General features: G+C 49.2%; 1 protein-coding gene across 1 annotated transcript in view; it reads right to left on the bottom strand.

The window, feature by feature from the left end:
• The window catches only part of bicra (BRD4 interacting chromatin remodeling complex associated protein), a 79805-nt gene that overhangs the window by 51269 nt on the left and 10381 nt on the right, over positions 1-18155 (bottom strand). The window contains exons 3-5 of the mRNA XM_046313779.1: positions 10503-10548; positions 8734-8799; positions 5599-7464 (exon numbers count right to left, since the gene is read on the bottom strand). Of these exons, the coding sequence (XP_046169735.1) occupies positions 5599-7464; positions 8734-8799; positions 10503-10548 (1978 nt within the window). The remainder of the gene's footprint in view (positions 1-5598; positions 7465-8733; positions 8800-10502; positions 10549-18155) is intronic.

The following is an 18155-nucleotide window of genomic DNA, read 5'->3' as shown; positions in this document are numbered from 1 at the left end:
ACTCAGGGATCTAACGACCATCAGGTCCTAATGACCTGGTACTCAGGGCTCTAACGACCATCAGGTCCTAATGGCCTGGTACTCAGGGCTCTAACGACCATCAGGTCCTAATGGGCTGGTACTCAGGGCTCTAATGACCATCAGGTCCTAATGGCCTGGTACTCAGGGCTCTAACTACCATCAGGTCCTAATGGCCTGGTACTCAGGTCTCTAACTACCATCAGGTCCTTATCTCCTGTCCCACAGCAACACCACAGTTTGGGATGTACCTGTCCCACAACAACATCACAGTTTGGGATGTCACCTGTCCCACAACAACATCACAGTTTGGGATGGTACCTGTCCCACAACAACACCACAGTTTGGGATGTCACCTGTCCCACAACAACATCACAGTTTGGGATATCACCTGTCCCACAACAACATCACAGTTTGGGATATCACCTGTCCCACAACAACATCACAGTTTGGGATGTTACCTGTCCCACAACAACACAGTTTGGGATGTTACCTGTCCCACAGCAACATCACAGTTTGGGATGTTACCTGTCCCACAGCAACACCACAGTTTGGGATGCCACCTGTCCCACAGCAACACAGTTTGGGATGTTACCTGTCCCACAGCAACAACACAGTTTGGGATGTTACCTGTCCCACAGCAACATCACAGTTTGGGATGTTACCTGTCCCACAGCAACACCACAGTTTGGGATGCCACCTGTCCCACAGCAACACCACTGGAGTAGCCAAGCCTGACATGAATGAAAAACATCCCGGAGGGAAAGTGGCCTCCAGTCGCATAATGTATTTTTTGTCTGGCCCCTGTTCCTGCCAAATTTGAAACCACAACTAAATTGTACATATTAACAAAGACAATATTCAACTGAGAATAGTCTGATGGGTGGAAATGTGATCACTTGATGAGAGAACAGCTTGTGCAGCCTGAGGCAAGGAACAGATAGCAAACTTCCTGACATCATCAATAGTCTATAGTCCCAGCATGCAGTAGTCCCTATAGTCCCAGCATGCAGTAGTCTCTATAGTCCCAGCATGCAGTAGTCCCAGCGTCCCAGCGTGCAGTAGTCCCTATAGTCCCAGCGTGCAGTAGTCCCTATAGTCCCAGCGTGCAGTAGTCCCTATAGTCCCAGCGTGCAGTAGTCCCTATAGTCCCAGCGTGCAGTAGTCCCTATAGTCCCAGCGTGCAGTAGTCCCTATAGTCCCAGCGTGCAGTAGTCCCTATAGTCCCAGCGTGCAGTAGTCCCTATAGTCCCAGCGTGCAGTAGTCCCTATAGTCCCAGCGTGCAGTAGTCCCTATAGTCCCAGCGTGCAGTAGTCCCTATAGTCCCAGCGTGCAGTAGTCCCTATAGTCCCAGCATGCAGTAGTCCCTATAGTCCCAGCGTGCAGTTGTCCCTATAGTCCCAGCGTGCAGTAGTCCCAGCGTCCCAGCGTGCAGTAGTCCCTATAGTCCCAGCGTGCAGTAGTCCCTATAGTCCCAGCGTGCAGTAGTCCCTATAGTCCCAGCGTGCAGTAGTCCCTATAGTCCCAGCGTGCAGTAGTCCCTATAGTCCCAGCGTGCAGTAGTCCCTATAGTCCCAGCGTGCAGTAGTCCCTATAGTCCCAGCGTGCAGTAGTCCCTATAGTCCCAGAGTGCAGTAGTCCCTATAGTCCCAGCGTGCAGTAGTCCCTATAGTCCCAGCATGCAGTAGTCCCTATAGTCCCAGCATGCAGTAGTCCCTATAGTCCCAGCATGCAGTAGTCCCTATAGTCCCAGCATGCAGTAGTCCCTATAGTCCCAGCATGCAGTAGTCCCTATAGTCCCAGCATGCAGTAGTCCCTATAGTCCCAGCATGCAGTAGTCCCTATAGTCCCAGCGTGCAGTAGTCCCTATAGTGCCAGCGTGCAGTAGTCCCAGCGTCCCAGCGTGCAGTAGTCCCTATAGTCCCAGCGTGCAGTAGTCCCTATAGTCCCAGCGTGCAGTAGTCCCTATAGTGCCAGCGTGCAGTAGTCCCTATAGTCCCAGCGTGCAGTAGTCCCTATAGTCCCAGCATGCAGTAGTCCCTATAGTCCCAGCATGCAGTAGTCCCTATAGTCCCAGCATGCAGTAGTCCCTATAGTCCCAGCATGCAGTAGTCCCTATAGTCCCAGCATGCAGTAGTCCCTATAGTCCCAGAGTGCAGTAGTCCCTATAGTCCCAGCGTGCAGTAGTCCCTATAGTCCCAGCGTGCAGTAGTCCCTATAGTCCCAGCATGCAGTAGTCCCTATAGTCCCAGCATGCAGTAGTCCCTATAGTCCCAGCATGCAGTAGTCCCTATAGTCCCAGCATGCAGTAGTCCCTATAGTCCCAGCATGCAGTAGTCCCTATAGTCCCAGCATGCAGTAGTCCCTATAGTCCCAGCATGCAGTAGTCCCTATAGTCCCAGCATGCAGTAGTCCCTATAGTCCCAGCATGCAGTAGTCCCTATAGTCCCAGCGTGCAGTAGTCCCTATAGTCCCAGCATGCAGTAGTCCCTATAGTCCCAGCATGCAGTAGTCCCTATAGTCCCAGCGTGCAGTAGTCCCTATAGTCCCAGCATGCAGTAGTCCCTATAGTCCCAGCGTGCAGTAGTCCCTATAGTCCCAGCATGCAGTAGTCCCTATAGTCCCAGCGTGCAGTAGTCCCTATAGTCCCAGCATGCAGTAGTCCCTATAGTCCCAGCATGCAGTAGTCCCTATAGTCCCAGCATGCAGTAGTCCCTATAGTCCCAGCATGCAGTAGTCCCTATAGTCCCAGCATGCAGTTGTCCCTATAGTCCCAGCGTGCAGCCGATATATGTGTTGATCTCTAACACATTCTAAGGTTTGTATAATTTACAACTAAAGTTGTTTCATAAATCTAGTGTATAAGACCTGTTTCAAATGATCACTTTTATGCTCAACACAGACGCTTCATATCCGCACACTTCTGAATAGGAAAAATATCCTTTATATTTTATTAAGCTGAGTTCAATTATATTCTTCTTACTATATAATATCAAATATAACATACAGTATCTAGTCTGATAAATGAACAAGCCTACAGTCTATAGCCAGATAACATACAGTATCAAGCCTAGAGTCTGTACCATGGAGAATAGCCAGAACCTCTACAGTAGGACAACTCATATTCTGTTCTTCTGAAATAGAGATACTCCTAAGGTGCAGGTGAGCAGCTTGTTCGTGCGGAGGCCTGGAGATGCTCAACGGGTTTGTTCATTAACAGTCGATTCGACTTTTCATGACAATAACTGGCTGACATGTCATGACCGCCACCGCCCAAGTAGAGGTAGGTGGGGAAGAGAAAGGTAGAGGGGGAGAGGTAAGAAGGTAGAGAGGTTGAGGTAGAGATGTAGGAAGGTAGAGAGGTAGGAAGGTAGAGAGATTGAGGTAGAGAGGTTGAGGTAGAGAGGTAGGAAGGTATAGAGGTTGAGGTAGAGAGGTTGAGGTAGAGATGTAGGAAGGTAGAGAGGTAGGAAGGTAGAGAGGTTGAGGTAGAGAGGTTGAGGTAGAGAGGTAGGAAGGTATAGAGGTTGAGGTAGAGAGGTAGGAAGGTATAGAGGTTGAGGTAGAGATGTAGGAAGGTAGAGAGGTTGAGGTAGAGATGTAGGAAGGTAGAGAGGTTGAGGTAGAGATGTAGGAAGGTAGAGAGGTAGGAAGGTAGAGATGTAGGAAGGTAGAGAGGTAGGAAGGTAGAGATGTAGGAAGGTAGAGAGGTAGGAAGGTAGAGAGGTTGAGGGGTGGAGAGGTAGAGGGGTGGAGAGGTAGAGGGGTGGAGAGGTAGAGGGGTGGAGAGGTAGAGGGGTGGAGAGGTAGAGGGGTGGAGAGGTAGAGGGGTAGAGAGGTGGAGAGGTGGAGAGGGGTGGAGAGGTAGAGGGGTGGAGAGGTAGAGGGGTGGAGAGGTAGAGGGGTGGAGAGGTAGAGGGGTGGAGAGGTAGAGGGGTGGAGAGGTAGAGGGGTGGAGAGGTAGAGGGGTGGAGAGGTAGAGGGGTGGAGAGGTAGAGGGGTGGAGAGGTAGAGGGGTGGAGAGGTAGAAGGGTGGAGAGGTAGAGGGGTGGAGAGGTAGAGGGGTGGAGAGGTAGAGGGGTGGAGGGGTAGAGGGGTGGAGAGGTAGAGGGGTAGAGGGGTAGAAAGGGAGAGGTAGAGGGGTAGAAAGGGAGAGGTAGAGGGGTAGAAAGGGAGAGGTAGAGAGGTAGAAAGGTAGAGAGGTAGAAAGGTAGAAAGGTAGAGAGGTAGAATTGTGAGGTAGAGAGGTAGAAAGGTAGAGAGGTAGAGAGGTAGAATTGTGAGGTAGAGAGGTAGAAAGGTAGAGAGGTAGAATTGTGAGGTAGAGAGGTAGAAAGGTAGAGAGGTAGAATTGTGAGGTAGAGAGGTAGAAAGGTAGAGAGGTAGAATTGTGAGGTAGAGAGGTAGAAAGGTAGAGAGGTAGAATTGTGAGGTAGAGAGGTAGAAAGGTAGAGAGGTAGAATTGTGAGGTAGAGAGGTAGAAAGGTAGAATTGTGAGGTAGAGAGGTAGAAAGGTAGAGAGGTAGAATTGTGAGGTAGAGAGGTAGAAAGGTAGAGAGGTAGAATTGTGAGGTAGAGAGGTAGAAAGGTAGAGAGGTAGAATTGTGAGGTAGAGAGGTAGAAAGGTAGAGAGGTAGAATTGTGAGGTAGAGAGGTAGAAAGGTAGAGAGGTAGAATTGTGAGGTAGAGAGGTAGAAAGGTAGAGAGGTAGAATTGTGAGCTAGAGAGGTAGAGAGGTGGTGAGGTAGAGAGGTGGTGAGGTAGAGAGGTGGTGAGGTAGAGAGATGGTGAGGTAGAGAGATGGTGAGGTAGAGAGGTGGTGAGGTAGAGAGATGGTGAGGTAGAGAGGTGGTGAGGTAGAGAGGTGGTGAGGTAGAGAGGTGGTGAGGTAGAGAGGTGGTGAGGTAGAGAGGTGGTGGTGAGAGATGGTGAGGTAGAGAGATGGTGAGGTAGAGAGATGGTGAGGTAGAGAGATGGTGAGGTAGAGAGATGGTGAGGTAGAGAGGTAGTGAGGTAGAGAGGTAGAGATGGTGAGGTAGAGATGGTGAGGTAGAGAGATGGTGAGGTAGAGAGATGGTGAGGTAGAGAGATGGTGAGGTAGAGAGGTGGTGAGGTAGAGAGATGGTGAGGTAGAGAGGTGGTGAGGTAGAGAGGTGGTGAGGTGGTGAGGTAGAGAGGTGGTGAGGTAGAGAGGTAGAGAGGTAGAGAGGTAGAGAGGTAGAGAGGTAGAGAGGTGGTGAGGTAGAGAGGTGGTGAGGTAGAGAGGTGGTGAGGTAGAGAGGTGGTGAGGTAGAGAGGTAGTGAGGTAGAGAGGTGGTGAGGTAGAGAGGTGGTGAGGTAGAGAGATGGTGAGGTAGAGAGGTGGTGAGGTAGAGAGGTGGTGAGGTAGAGAGGTGGTGAGGTAGAGAGGTGGTGAGGTAGAGAGGTGGTGAGGTAGAGAGGTGGTGAGGTAGAGAGGTGGTGAGGTAGAGAGATGGTGAGGTAGAGATATGGTGAGGTAGAGAGATGGTGAGGTAGAAGCTGGGCCATACTGACCTGCTGGAGAAACATCTGGAGGTGTTCCTGGCTGAGGATCATGCTGGAGCCCTGTGGCCCTGTGAAGAGCACCCTGCTCCCGGGGCTGTGTTGTTGCTGGGCTGACGTGGAGGACACAGATAAGGATGGAGAAGAGGAGGGGACAGAGACAGCCACAGAGACAGAGGGCCCAGTCTGCATAGAAAGGATGGAGGAGTGCTGGGGGGGTTGTCCAGGATGGGCTGCCTGGTCTGTACAGCTCCCACTCTCCCCAGGCTGGCCCTGTGCCATGGCAGCTGCCCCGCCCATCCCGCTGCTGGGAACGCCCCCGGCTGCGGTTGCAGAGCGGGCTGCAGGCTGACAGCAGGACTCACCCCCTCCACCTGGCTCAGCATGGCCAGGGAGTTCTGCAGGGGCATGCCCTGGATCACCGTGTGGGCCTGGTGGCCCGTGACCGGGTGGGTCTGGCTCTGGGAGAGGGTAACAGGCATCTGGAAAAGCTGATGTCCCACACCCATCTGACCCGGCTGCAGCTGGATGTGGCCCTGAGACATCAGCACCTGGCCCAGGTTGATGTTCTGGTGCTGAGCCAGGATCTGATTGGCTATCAGTTGGCCCCCAGGCCCCTGGGAGGTGATGATGTGGCCCCCTGGGTGCTGGGTGAGGATCTGACCCCCGGCTAGCTGCTGTGGCAGGAGGAACTGGTGGTTCTGGCCCCCCAGCATGATGCTGCCGGGCTGGTTGAGCAGGTGGACACTGAGTGCTTTCCCAGAGGGGTGGTGGGCCGTCTGCTGTTTGAACAGAGCCTGTTGGGGAAGCCCTGCCTGGGAGGTCAGGACCACGTTGGCGCCAGGCTTGCCTGTCAGGAAGGCTACATTCTGGGCAGTGGAGACAGGGACATGCTGCACCCCTAGAGCCTTGTTGGCTTCATTCTGGAAGGCGTGTGGCTGGGCCTGCTGCTGCTGCTGCTTAAACAGTTTGGGCTGGATGGCTGCGCCCCCCTGAGGGGGTTTGGGTTGGATGGGGGTCGGAGTTCGCTGGACGATCAAGTTCTGCATGATCTGTCCTTGGGGATGGTTCTGCCCATGTTGCGCCAGTCCGGGGCTACTGAACCCAACCAAGGTTCCGGTGGTACCGCACACCGATGGTCCGTTTAAAGCAGGAGGTCCCAGAGTGGCTTTTCCCCCTTGGATCAGAAGTCCTCCTCCAAGTCCACCCTGCCCACCTGCCCCCTGTGCCTCGGGGCCAGGCTGGTGCAGCTGGTATCCTCCCATACCCTTGGCCAGGATGGACTGTCCTGATTGGTTCATAGTCATCACAGTGGGCTGGCCCATCACCTGTATCTGCCCCAGTCCCAGCCCCAGGTGTCCTGACTGACAGCCGTTAGGTAGGGCCTGGAGGGAGGCGATTGGCTGAAGGGTGACGTTACCCAGGCCTGCCACCTGCTGCATGAAAGGCTGCATACTGATGGTCTGGGCCTTGTTCATGACCTGTGGCCCAAACTCCAGGCCCTGTTGGGCCAGCACCGAGCCCAGCATGTCAGCTGTGGCCTGGGGAGGGGTGGCGGAGGAGCCTGGAGCTCCAGGGAAGATGGGGAGCCCCACCCCCGCAGCGGTCCCTCCAGACCCAGTCAGGCTGTCTGTACAGGGCAGGGTCTGGACCACCTGAGTCAGACCTGGCATGGTGAGGTCGAAGGAGCCCAGGTCCACCTCTGCCTCGGCCTCCTGCAGGCTCTGCTCTGTAATGTTAGCCTCCGCCAGGCTCTGCTGCAGGATGTCGCATGGCTCCATGGCGTTGCTACCGTCGTCGCCCGGCGACCCGTCCAGGATGACATCATCTTCCAGGAAGTCCAGGTCCACGCTGACCCGGGGCAGGCCTTGCTGCTCATTGGACGACAGCTGGACTGGGGGTGGGACCTCTGGAACGTGGCACTATGAAGAAGAGAGAAGGAAGAACAGTGAAGCGTTTTGATGGAGGACGAGAGGAGAGGAGAGCTGAGGAGAGGAGAGCTGAGGAGAGGAGAGCTGAGGAGAGCTGAGGAGAGGAGAGCTGAGGAGAGGAGAGCTGAGGAGAGGAGAGCTGAGGAGAGGAAAGGAGAGCTGAGAGCTGAGGAGAGGAGAGCTGGAGAGCTGAGGAGAGGAAAGATGAGGAGAGGAAAGGAGAGGAGAGGAAAGGAGAGGAGAGGAAAGGAGAGCTGAGGAGAGGAGAGGAGAGCTGAGGAGAGCTGAGGAGAGGAGAGGAGAGCTGAGGAGAGGAGAGCTGAGGAGAGCTGAGGAGAGGAGAGCTGAGGAGAGGAAAGATGAGGAGAGGAAAGGAGAGGAGAGGAAAGGAGAGGAGAGCTGAGGAGAGCTGAGGAGAGGAAAGGAGAGGAGAGCTGAGGAGAGCTGAGGAGAGGAGAGGAGAGCTGAGGGAGCTGAGGAGAGCTGAGGAGAGGAGAGCTGAGGAGAGGAGAGGAGAGCTGAGGAGAGCTGAGGAGAGGAGAGGAGAGCTGAGGAGAGCTGAGGAGAGGAGAGCTGAGGAGAGGAGAGCTGAGGAGAGGAGAGGAGAGCTGAGGAGAGGAGAGCTGAGGAGAGGAAAGGAGAGGAGAGCTGAGGAGAGCTGAGGAGAGCTGAGGAGAGCTGAGGAGAGGAGAGGAGAGCTGAGGAGAGCTGAGGAGAGCTGAGGAGAGCTGAGGAGAGGAGAGGAGAGCTGAGGAGAGCTGAGGAGAGGAGAGCTGAGGAGAGCTGAGGAGAGGAGAGCTGAGGAGAGGAGATGAGGAGAGGAGATGAGGAGAGGAGAGCTGAGGAGAGGAGATGAGGAGTGGAGAGCTGAGGAGAGATGAGGAGAGGAGATGAGGAGAGGAGAGCTGAGGAGAGCTGAGGAGAGGAGAGCTGAGGAGAGGAGAGCTGAGGAGAGGAGAGCTGAGGAGAGGAAAGATGAGGAGAGGAGATGAGGAGAGATGGGAAGGAATGGGTTGAACTGAGCAGGCCTGAGATCAGCCTGGACAGGCCTCACACGTGGAGATGTTGACCAGACAGGCCCCCCCAGACAGGACCCTTAGACCCCCACAGTGTCATGGCTCCTACCAACCAGCCCAAGGCCATCAGAGCTTGGTGTGTGTGGATGTGTGTTACCGGCAGGGTGGGGGGAGAGATACATGCAACATATATGAATGGAGACAGGAGGGTCAGAGGTCAGAGGGGGGAAGAGCCGTTACTCACCCCAACAGAAGAGAAGAACGAGCTGGAGGGGTCGTTAGAGCCATCCAAAAGGTCGTCAGTGTCCAGCTACAGACAGACACGACAGACGCAGCCAGGATAGGACAGAACGACAGACAGAATAGGCCGGAGGGAGGTCACACCACATGGACAGCCAAAAAAATGCAGGGAGAGCGAGACAGACAGGGAGAGCGAGACAGACAGGGAGAGCGAGACAGACAGGGAGAGCGAGACAGACAGACCCACCAATGACCCGGAATTGAGGAGGGGCAGCAAAGGGAGGGAGGGAAGCGAAGCAGAAGAGGGCGTTAGGGTGTTAGACTAGTACTGGTCATCGTGGATTAATTAGGTGACAAGGCAGGGTTGAAATCACCGACCACACAGAGACCGACCACACAGACCGACCACACAGACCGACCACACAGACCGACCACACAGACCGACCACACAGACCACGGATCCATCATACAGACCGACCACACAGATCCATCACACAGACCAGACACACAGACCGACCACACAGACCGACCACACAGACCGACCACACGGATCCATCATACAGACCAGACACACAGACCCACCACACAGACCGACCACACAGACCAGACACACAGACCGACCCGACCACACAGACCGACCACACAGACCAGACACACAGACCCACCACACAGACCAGACACACAGACTGACCACACAGACCGACCACACAGACCGACCACACAGACCCGACCACACAGACCCGACCACACAGATCCACCACACAGACCGACCCGACCACACAGATCCACCACACAGACCAGACACACAGACCCACCACACAGACCGACCACACGGATCCATCATACAGACCAGACACACAGACCCACCACACAGACCGACCACACGGATCCATCATACAGACCAGACACACAGACCCACCACACAGACCGACCACACAGACCGACCACACAGACCAGACACACAGACCAGACACACAGACCCACCACACAGACCCACCACACAGACCGACCACACAGACCGACCACACAGACAGACCACACAGACCAGACACACAGACCAGACACACAGACCGACCCGACCACACAGATCCACCACACAGACCAGACACACAGACCGACCACACAGACCAGACACACAGATCCACCACACAGACCGACCCGACCACACAGACCAGACACACAGATCCACCACACAGACCAGACACACAGACCGACCACACAGACCAGACACACAGACCAGGCACACAGATCCACCACGCAGACCAGACACACGGACCGACCCGACCACACAGACCAGACACGCAGACCAGACACACAGACCAGACACAAAGCAAGAAACCATAAGCAGTAGCAGAGCCATGGACGCAGAAACCCCGTTGGAGGGACGGGGAGGTGTGTGTGTGTGTGTGTGTGTGTGTGTGTGTGTGTGTGTGTGTGTGTGTGTGTGTGTGTGTGTGTGTGTGTGTGTGTGTGTGTGTGTGTGTGTGTGTGTGTGTGTGTGTGTGTGTGTGTGTGTGTGTGTGTGTGTGTGTGTGTGTGTGTGTGTGTGTGTGTGTTAGCCAGTGTACGTGTTGACCTCAATGTGTCACTGACGCTACGGCCCAAGAGAAGTAGCCTGTTCTGTTAGCTGATATCTGGTGCTTGGAAGTCAACCACACCCATCCTCATTGTCAAATCAACTGCTAGGAAACACAATCCAGCTACCTCCTTAGCTTTGGTAAGTACAATAGAAGAATCATAACCATCCATGCAGGTTAATTAGCAGCCACGTACATGTATCTCTGATCCATGAAGAAAATCGTTGAGTGCTTCTGGGTCACTGTGGAGAGAGGAACATCGGTCAGACAGGTAGTCATTGAGGTCTATTTCTCTGTCCCAGTATCCACACTTACTACCTAGTAGAGTTGAGTTGTTATCCAGATGTTCATGTCGTCATTACCATCCTGCTCTCATCCTGGGATTTACGCTATTACTGCCAAAATTCACAAGGGGGCGCTAAAAACAACCCACCCACATTTATTATCAGAACGCTAACCAAAATTTTAAAAAGGTGAGAGGGACAAAATTGGCACAAGTACTAACTAAATTTCCACAGAGGCTGCTAGCAAAATATGCTAATGAGCGCTAAAATGAAAATAAACAACTTACAAAAAACCATCTATAACTTGAGCTTGATTGCCTACATTAGGCAGTAGCTAACAAAATGTACAAAGACAAATCGGTGAGTTTCGACATTTACAAGAGAATATGAACGAGAGGGATTGTACAAATGGCCTGCACGTCTGAAGGAAGAACAGTAGTGGGTCTGGAACAGCATGTGTACCTGCTGTGTCTGTGTGGAGTCTGGAGTCGCAAGGGCAACGGGCCTGTCTGCTCTGCTCGGGCAGAGAACGAAGACGAGAACATACGCAAGGAAAGCAAGATCAGTGGCAGCTGTACAGATAATTCATCCAAAGCCCTAGGACTTCTCAAAACACAACAGAAATCTTTATGTATGATGCACCGGAGGACGGCTCATCATAATGTCTGGAACGGCGCGAATGGAACGGCGTGGAAACCATGGAAACCATGTTTGATGTATTTGATACCGTTCTGCTCCAGCCACGAGCCCGTCCTCCCTAATTAAGGTGCCACTAACCTCCTGTGATACGATGCCCCCCGTCTCCTTATTAATTCTGCTACTTACTGAGATAACTAGCGAGTTACACACCTGGATTTACGCATTCTCCCGTTGAGCCATTTACAAAACAAAACAACAAACCTGTTATTTAGGTAGCCTACCTAACTAACACCCTTGGTAGCCTACCTAACACACACCCTTGGTAGCCTACCTAACTAACACCCTTGGTAGCCTACCTAACACACACCCTTGGTAGCCTACCTAACTAACACCCTTGGTAGCCTACCTAACTAACACCCTTGGTAGCCTAACAAACATGTGCCTGTCTCAACTGTTCTGGGGAACTACGGTGAGCTTCATAATGTACAATAATGTGACTGGCTCAACTGTTCTGGGGAACTACGGTGAGCTTCATAATGTACAATAATGTGACTGGCTCAACTGTTCTGGGGAACTACGGTGAGCTCCATAATGTACAATAATGTGACTGGCTCAACTGTTCTGGGGAACTACGGTGAGCTCCATAATGTACAATAATGTGACTGGCTCAACTGTTCTGGGGAACTACGGTGAGCTCCATAATGTACAATAATGTGACTGGCTCAACTGTTCTGGGGAACTACGGTGAGCTCCATAATGTACAATAATGTGACTGGCTCAACTGTTCTGGGAACTACGGTGAGCTCCATAATGTACAATAATGTGACTGGCTCAACTGTTCTGGGAAACTACGGTGAGCTCCATAATGTACAATAATGTGACTGGCTCAACTGTTCTGGGGAACTACGGTGAGCTCCATAATGTACAATAATGTGACTGGCTCAACTGTTCTGGGGAACTACGGTGAGCTCCATAATGTACAATAATGTGACTGGCTCAACTGTTCTGGGGAACTACGGTGAGCTCCATAATGTACAATAATGTGACTGGCTCAACTGTTCTGGGGAACTACGGTGAGCTCCATAATGTACAATAATGTGACTGGCTCAACTGTTCTGGGGAACTACGGTGAGCTCCATAATGTACAATAATGTGACTGGCTCAACTGTTCTGGGGAACTACGGTGAGCTCCATAATGTACAATAATGTGACTGGCTCAACTGTTCTGGGGAACTACGGTGAGCTCCATAATGTACAATAATGTGACTGGCTCAACTGTTCTGGGAACTACGGTGAGCTCCATAATGTACAATAATGTGACTGGCTCAACTGTTCTGGGGAACTACGGTGAGCTCCATAATGTACAATAATGTGACTGGCTCAACTGTTCTGGGGAACTACGGTGAGCTCCATAATGTACAATAATGTGACTGGCTCAACTGTTCTGGGGAACTACGGTGAGCTCCATAATGTACAATAATGTGACTGGCTCAACTGTTCTGGGGAACTACGGTGAGCTCCATAATGTACAATAATGTGACTGGCTCAACTGTTCTGGGGAACTACGGTGAGCTTCATAATGTACAATAATGTAACTGGCTCAACTGTTCTGGGGAACTACGGTGAGCTCCATAATGTACAATAATGTGACTGGCTCAACTGTTCTGGGGAACTACGGTGAGCTCCATAATGTACAATAATGTGACTGGCTCAACTGTTCTGGGGAACTACGGTGAGCTTCATAATGTACAATAATGTGACTGGCTCAACTGTTCTGGGGAACTACGGTGAGCTTCATAATGTACAATAATGTGACTGGAGGATGGTTGGCCACCCTTGGTAGCCTATCAAAACATTACAATTACAACTAAATAACACCCTTGGTAGCCTATCAAAACATTACAATTACAACTAAATAACACCCTTGGTAGCCTATCAAAACATTACAATTACAACTAAATAACACCCTTGGTAGCCTATCAAAACATTACAATTACAACTAAATAACACCCTTGGTAGCCTATCAAAACATTACAATTACAACTAAATAACACCCTTGGTAGCCTATCAAAACATTACAATTACAACTAAATAACACCCTTGGTAGCCTATCAAAACATTACAATTACAACCAGATAACACCCTTGGTAGCCTATCAAAACATTACAATTACAACCAGATAACACCCTTGGTAGCCTACCTAAATAACACACTTGGTAGCCTACCTAAATAACACCCTTGGTAGCCTAACTAACACCCTTGGTAGCCTAACTAACACCCTTGGTAGCCTAACTAACACCCTTGGTAGCCTACCTAACTAACACCCTTGGTAGCCTACCTAACTAACACCCTTGGTAGCCTACCTAACTAACACCCTTGGTAGCCTACCTAACTAACACCCTTGGTAGCCTACCTAACTAACACCCTTGGTAGCCTACCTAACTAACACCCTTGGTAGCCTACCTAACAAACACCCTTGGTAGCCTACCTAACAAACACCCTTGGTAGCCTAACAAACACCCTTGGTAGCCTAACAAACACCCTTGGTAGCCTACCTAAATAATGAAATTAGCGGATAAACACAAAAGACCACCACAGGCGGTTTCATGTGACGGAGATGAAAATATTAATTAGAAATGAAGCGAGGAGATCTGAAAGACGCATCAATCAGACCAGGATTAATAAAACCAGGATTAATAAAACCAGGATTAATAAAACCAGGATTAATCAAACCAGGATTCATAAAACCAGGATTCATAAAACCAGGATTCATAAAACCAGGATTATGCCTTTGGCTGCTGGTCAATAAATTAAAGTCAATTTGAAAATAGAACACGAGAGAAAATGCTGGTTTCAACGGCATGTTAGGTTATGAAATAATTCCCTCAACATTTCTATGGCCGTATTTTAGCGAGGATAGTTTGAAACTAAGACAGACATGGTTCATAAAAATGACATAAAACATCCCAGGTTTTAAACAATTAACTTTATGGTAAAATTGTTTCCAAATACTGACGGCCTCTGCTCTGATTCAAGGTGGGTGATGAGTGGTGTGAAGTAGACCCTTCACTCTTGGGTCTTGTGACCATTTGATCAGAACCAGAGGCTCGCTTTATGTCCACATAATTAAGTCTGTAGATGTTAAAATGGTCATTATTTCTAATTATTATACATTAGTCAAACATGACTGGAGTTTAGCCTGCCTTTAGGCTAGATTATTCCACATTATGTTGTGTTACAGCCCAAATAAAATAATCAAAAATAGTCCCCCCTCTACACACAATACCCCATAATGACATCACGATACCCCATAATGACATCACGATACCCCATAATGACATCACGATACCCCATAATGACATCACGATACCCCATAATGACAGAGTGAAAACAGGTTTAGACATTTTTTGCAAATTTATTGGAAATTAAATACAGAAATGTCTTTTACATAAGTATTCATACCAGAGTCAATACTTTGTAGAAGCTTTGGCAGAGATTACAGCTGAGAGTCCGAGTAAGTCTCTTTCTTTCCACATGAGGATTGTGCAACATTTGCTCATTATTCTTAAAAAAAAAAATTCACACTGGTTGTTGATCATTGCTCGACAACCATTTTTCAGGTTTTGCCAGATTTTCAAGTAGATTTTAAGTCCAAACTGTAACTCTGAGAACATTCCCCGTCTTCTTGATAAGCAACACCAGCGTAAATCTGGCCTTGTGTTTTATGTTGTTGTCCTGCTGGAAGGATCTGGAAGGTTAATTCCTCTTCCAGCGTCTGGTGGAAAGCAGGTTTCTCTCTAGGATTTTGCCTGTGCTTAACTCATTAAACGCAGTCATTTCATACCCTTTCGGTTTTTGTTCTGGAAACACTCCCCAGGTCTTAACTGACTTGAAAACAGTTAAACGGCTGTGATAGTTTTCAACATTGTAGTTACTCCACAATACTGACCTAAATGACAGAGTGAAAAGAAGGAAACCAGTACAGAACAACACTTTTCCAAAACAGGCATCCGGTTTGCAACAAGGCACTGAAGCAATACTGGAAAACAATTCACGTTTTTGTCTTGAATACAAAACGTTATGTTTGGGGAAAATCCAATAAAACACATTACAAAAGTACCACTCTCCATGTTTTCAAGCATAATGGTGGCTGCATCATGTTATGGGTATGCTTGTAATTGTTAAGGACGGGAGAGTTTATCAGAAAAATACATAAATATATATTTTTTAATTAAATAAATTAGCAGTCATTTCCAAAAACATTTCACTGTGTCATTATGGGATGTATAGTGTATATGTGTATAGGGTGAGAAATCCATTTTGAATTTAGTACATTTAACCCAACAAAAAGTGGAAGAGGTCAAAGGGTATGAATACATCCTGAAGGCACTGCCAATGGCGGGGGGCTTTACACCACTCCGGCCGAAGCTTGGCGTTGCGAATGGTGATCTTAGGCTTGTGTGCGGCTGTTCGGCCACGGGAACCCATTTTCACGAAGCTCCCGACGAACAGTTCTTGTGCCGACGTTGCTTCAAGAGGCAGTTTGGAACTCGGTAACGGGGCCAATGTTTGACATCGAAATCAAAATGTCAAAATGGATTGAAACAGAAAAATACAAAGGATATTTATGCAGTTCCTTGTGTGTACTTAGAGGTGTATATATATCCATTACTACACCAACACAAAAACATAGGACTATAACATGTTAAGCAGGGCTCATACAGTTATTGGCAAGTGAAATTCAATGATTTCAGCAACTTTTTTAAGCACTTAAATTGTAATTTCAAAAGACCTCAATGTTATATAATTGTATAATTTATATAATAGTTGTACATATAGGGCTTCACATATATGGTGTTGTGTGCAGTGTGTTAGTGTGCAGTGTTTCAATGTGCAGTGTTTCAATGTGCAGTGTTTCAATGTGCAGTGTTTCAATGTGCAGTGTTTCAGTGTGCAGTGTTTCAGTGTGCAGTGTTTCAGTGTGCAGTGTTTCAGTGTGCAGTGTGTTAGTGTGCAGTGTGTTAGTGTGCAGTGTGTTAGTGTGCACACTAACACACTGCACACACTAATACACTGCACACTAATACACTGCACACACTAATACACTGCACACACTAATACACTGCACACACTAATACACTGCACACTAACACACTGCACACTAACACACTGCACACACTGCACAAACACACTGCACACTAATACACTGCACAAACACACTGCACACTAACACACTGCACACTAACACGCTGCACACTAACACACTGCACACTAACACTAACACGCTGCACACTAACACACTGCACACTAACACACTGCACACTAATACACTGCACACTAATACACTGCACACTAACACACTGCACACTAACACACTGCACACTAACACACTGCACACACTGCACAAACACACTGCACAAACACACTGCACACTAATACACTGTACAAACACACTGCACACTAACACGCTGCACACCAACACGCTGCACACCAACACACTGCACACACTAATACACTGCACACACTAATACACTGCACACACTAATACACTGCACACACTAATACACTGCACACACTAATACACTGCACACACTAACACACTGCACACACTAACACACTGCACACTAACACACTGCACACTAACACACTGCACACTAACACACTGCACACTAACACACTGCACACTAATACACTGCACACTAATACACTGCACACTAACACGCTGCACACTAACACACTGCACACTAACACTAACACGCTGCACACTAACACACTGCACACTGCACACTAACACACTGCACACTGCACACTAACACACTGACACACTAACACACTGCACACTAACACACTGCACACTAACACACTGCACACTGACACACTAACACACTAACACACTGCACACTAACACACTGCACACTAACACACTGCACACTAACACACTGACACACTAACACACTGACACACTGACACACTGCACACTGCACACTAACACACTGCACACTAACACACTGCACACTTTCTGCCATGAGGACATCTGTTCTACAAAGTGCCAGCAGAGCAGGAGACCCTTCGTTGGTATAATTGATCTCTTTGTCTTTCGGGCAGAGAACACACCTGGCATTCCCCTTCGTATCCACTGTATTCGTATCCACTGTATTCGTATCCACTGTATTCGTATCCACTGTATTCGTATCCACTGTATTCGTATCCACTGTCTTTCAGAGTATCCACTGTATTCGTATCCACTGTATTCGTATCCACTGTATTCTTATCCACTGTATTCGTATCCACTGTATTCGTATCCACTGTATTCTTATCCACTGTATTCGTATCCACTGTATTCGTATCCACTGTATTCGTATCCACTGTATTCGTATCCACTGTATTCGTATCCACTGTATTCGTATCCACTGTATTCGTATCCACTGTATTCTTATCCACTGTATTCTTATCCACTGTATTCTTATCCACTGTATTCTTATCCACTGTATTCTTATCCACTGTATTGAAAGAGGGAAAGTGTGTGGTGTTCCTTCACCTCTATAGTGGCATCCAGTTTAAACCAGGCCCGGCTCCAGCTACACTTGATCCCTGAATCCACTTGTTTAACAAGCAACGCCTAATTTTTTCACCCAATTCTCTCATTCTGAAAATTAACCACGTACTGTAGAGGGAAAACATGAGTTCACAGACAGTTCGTTAGCTAGTTAACATTTCACACAGATTGCCAGGGTCCAGTAAGCAGCAAACGCGTTATAACTTCAGGAACTGTGTTGTGCCTAAATTCTTCCCCCCTGCCAAAATTTAGCATAGCCATTTGACTCTAGCCACAAAATGAAAGAAAATTAGAAGGGGGGAGGGGCATTTTCTTGCCTGCCGAAATCCCCCCCCCCCTTCTAATTCCCTTAATTTTGTGGCTAGAGTCA

The sequence above is a fragment of the Oncorhynchus gorbuscha genome, linkage group LG19 (assembly GCF_021184085.1).
Source record: "Oncorhynchus gorbuscha isolate QuinsamMale2020 ecotype Even-year linkage group LG19, OgorEven_v1.0, whole genome shotgun sequence".
NCBI classification, from domain to species: domain Eukaryota; kingdom Metazoa; phylum Chordata; class Actinopteri; order Salmoniformes; family Salmonidae; genus Oncorhynchus; species Oncorhynchus gorbuscha.
The sequence above is the reverse complement of the archived record's forward strand: the minus strand, read 5'-3'. Positions and strand labels throughout refer to the sequence as shown.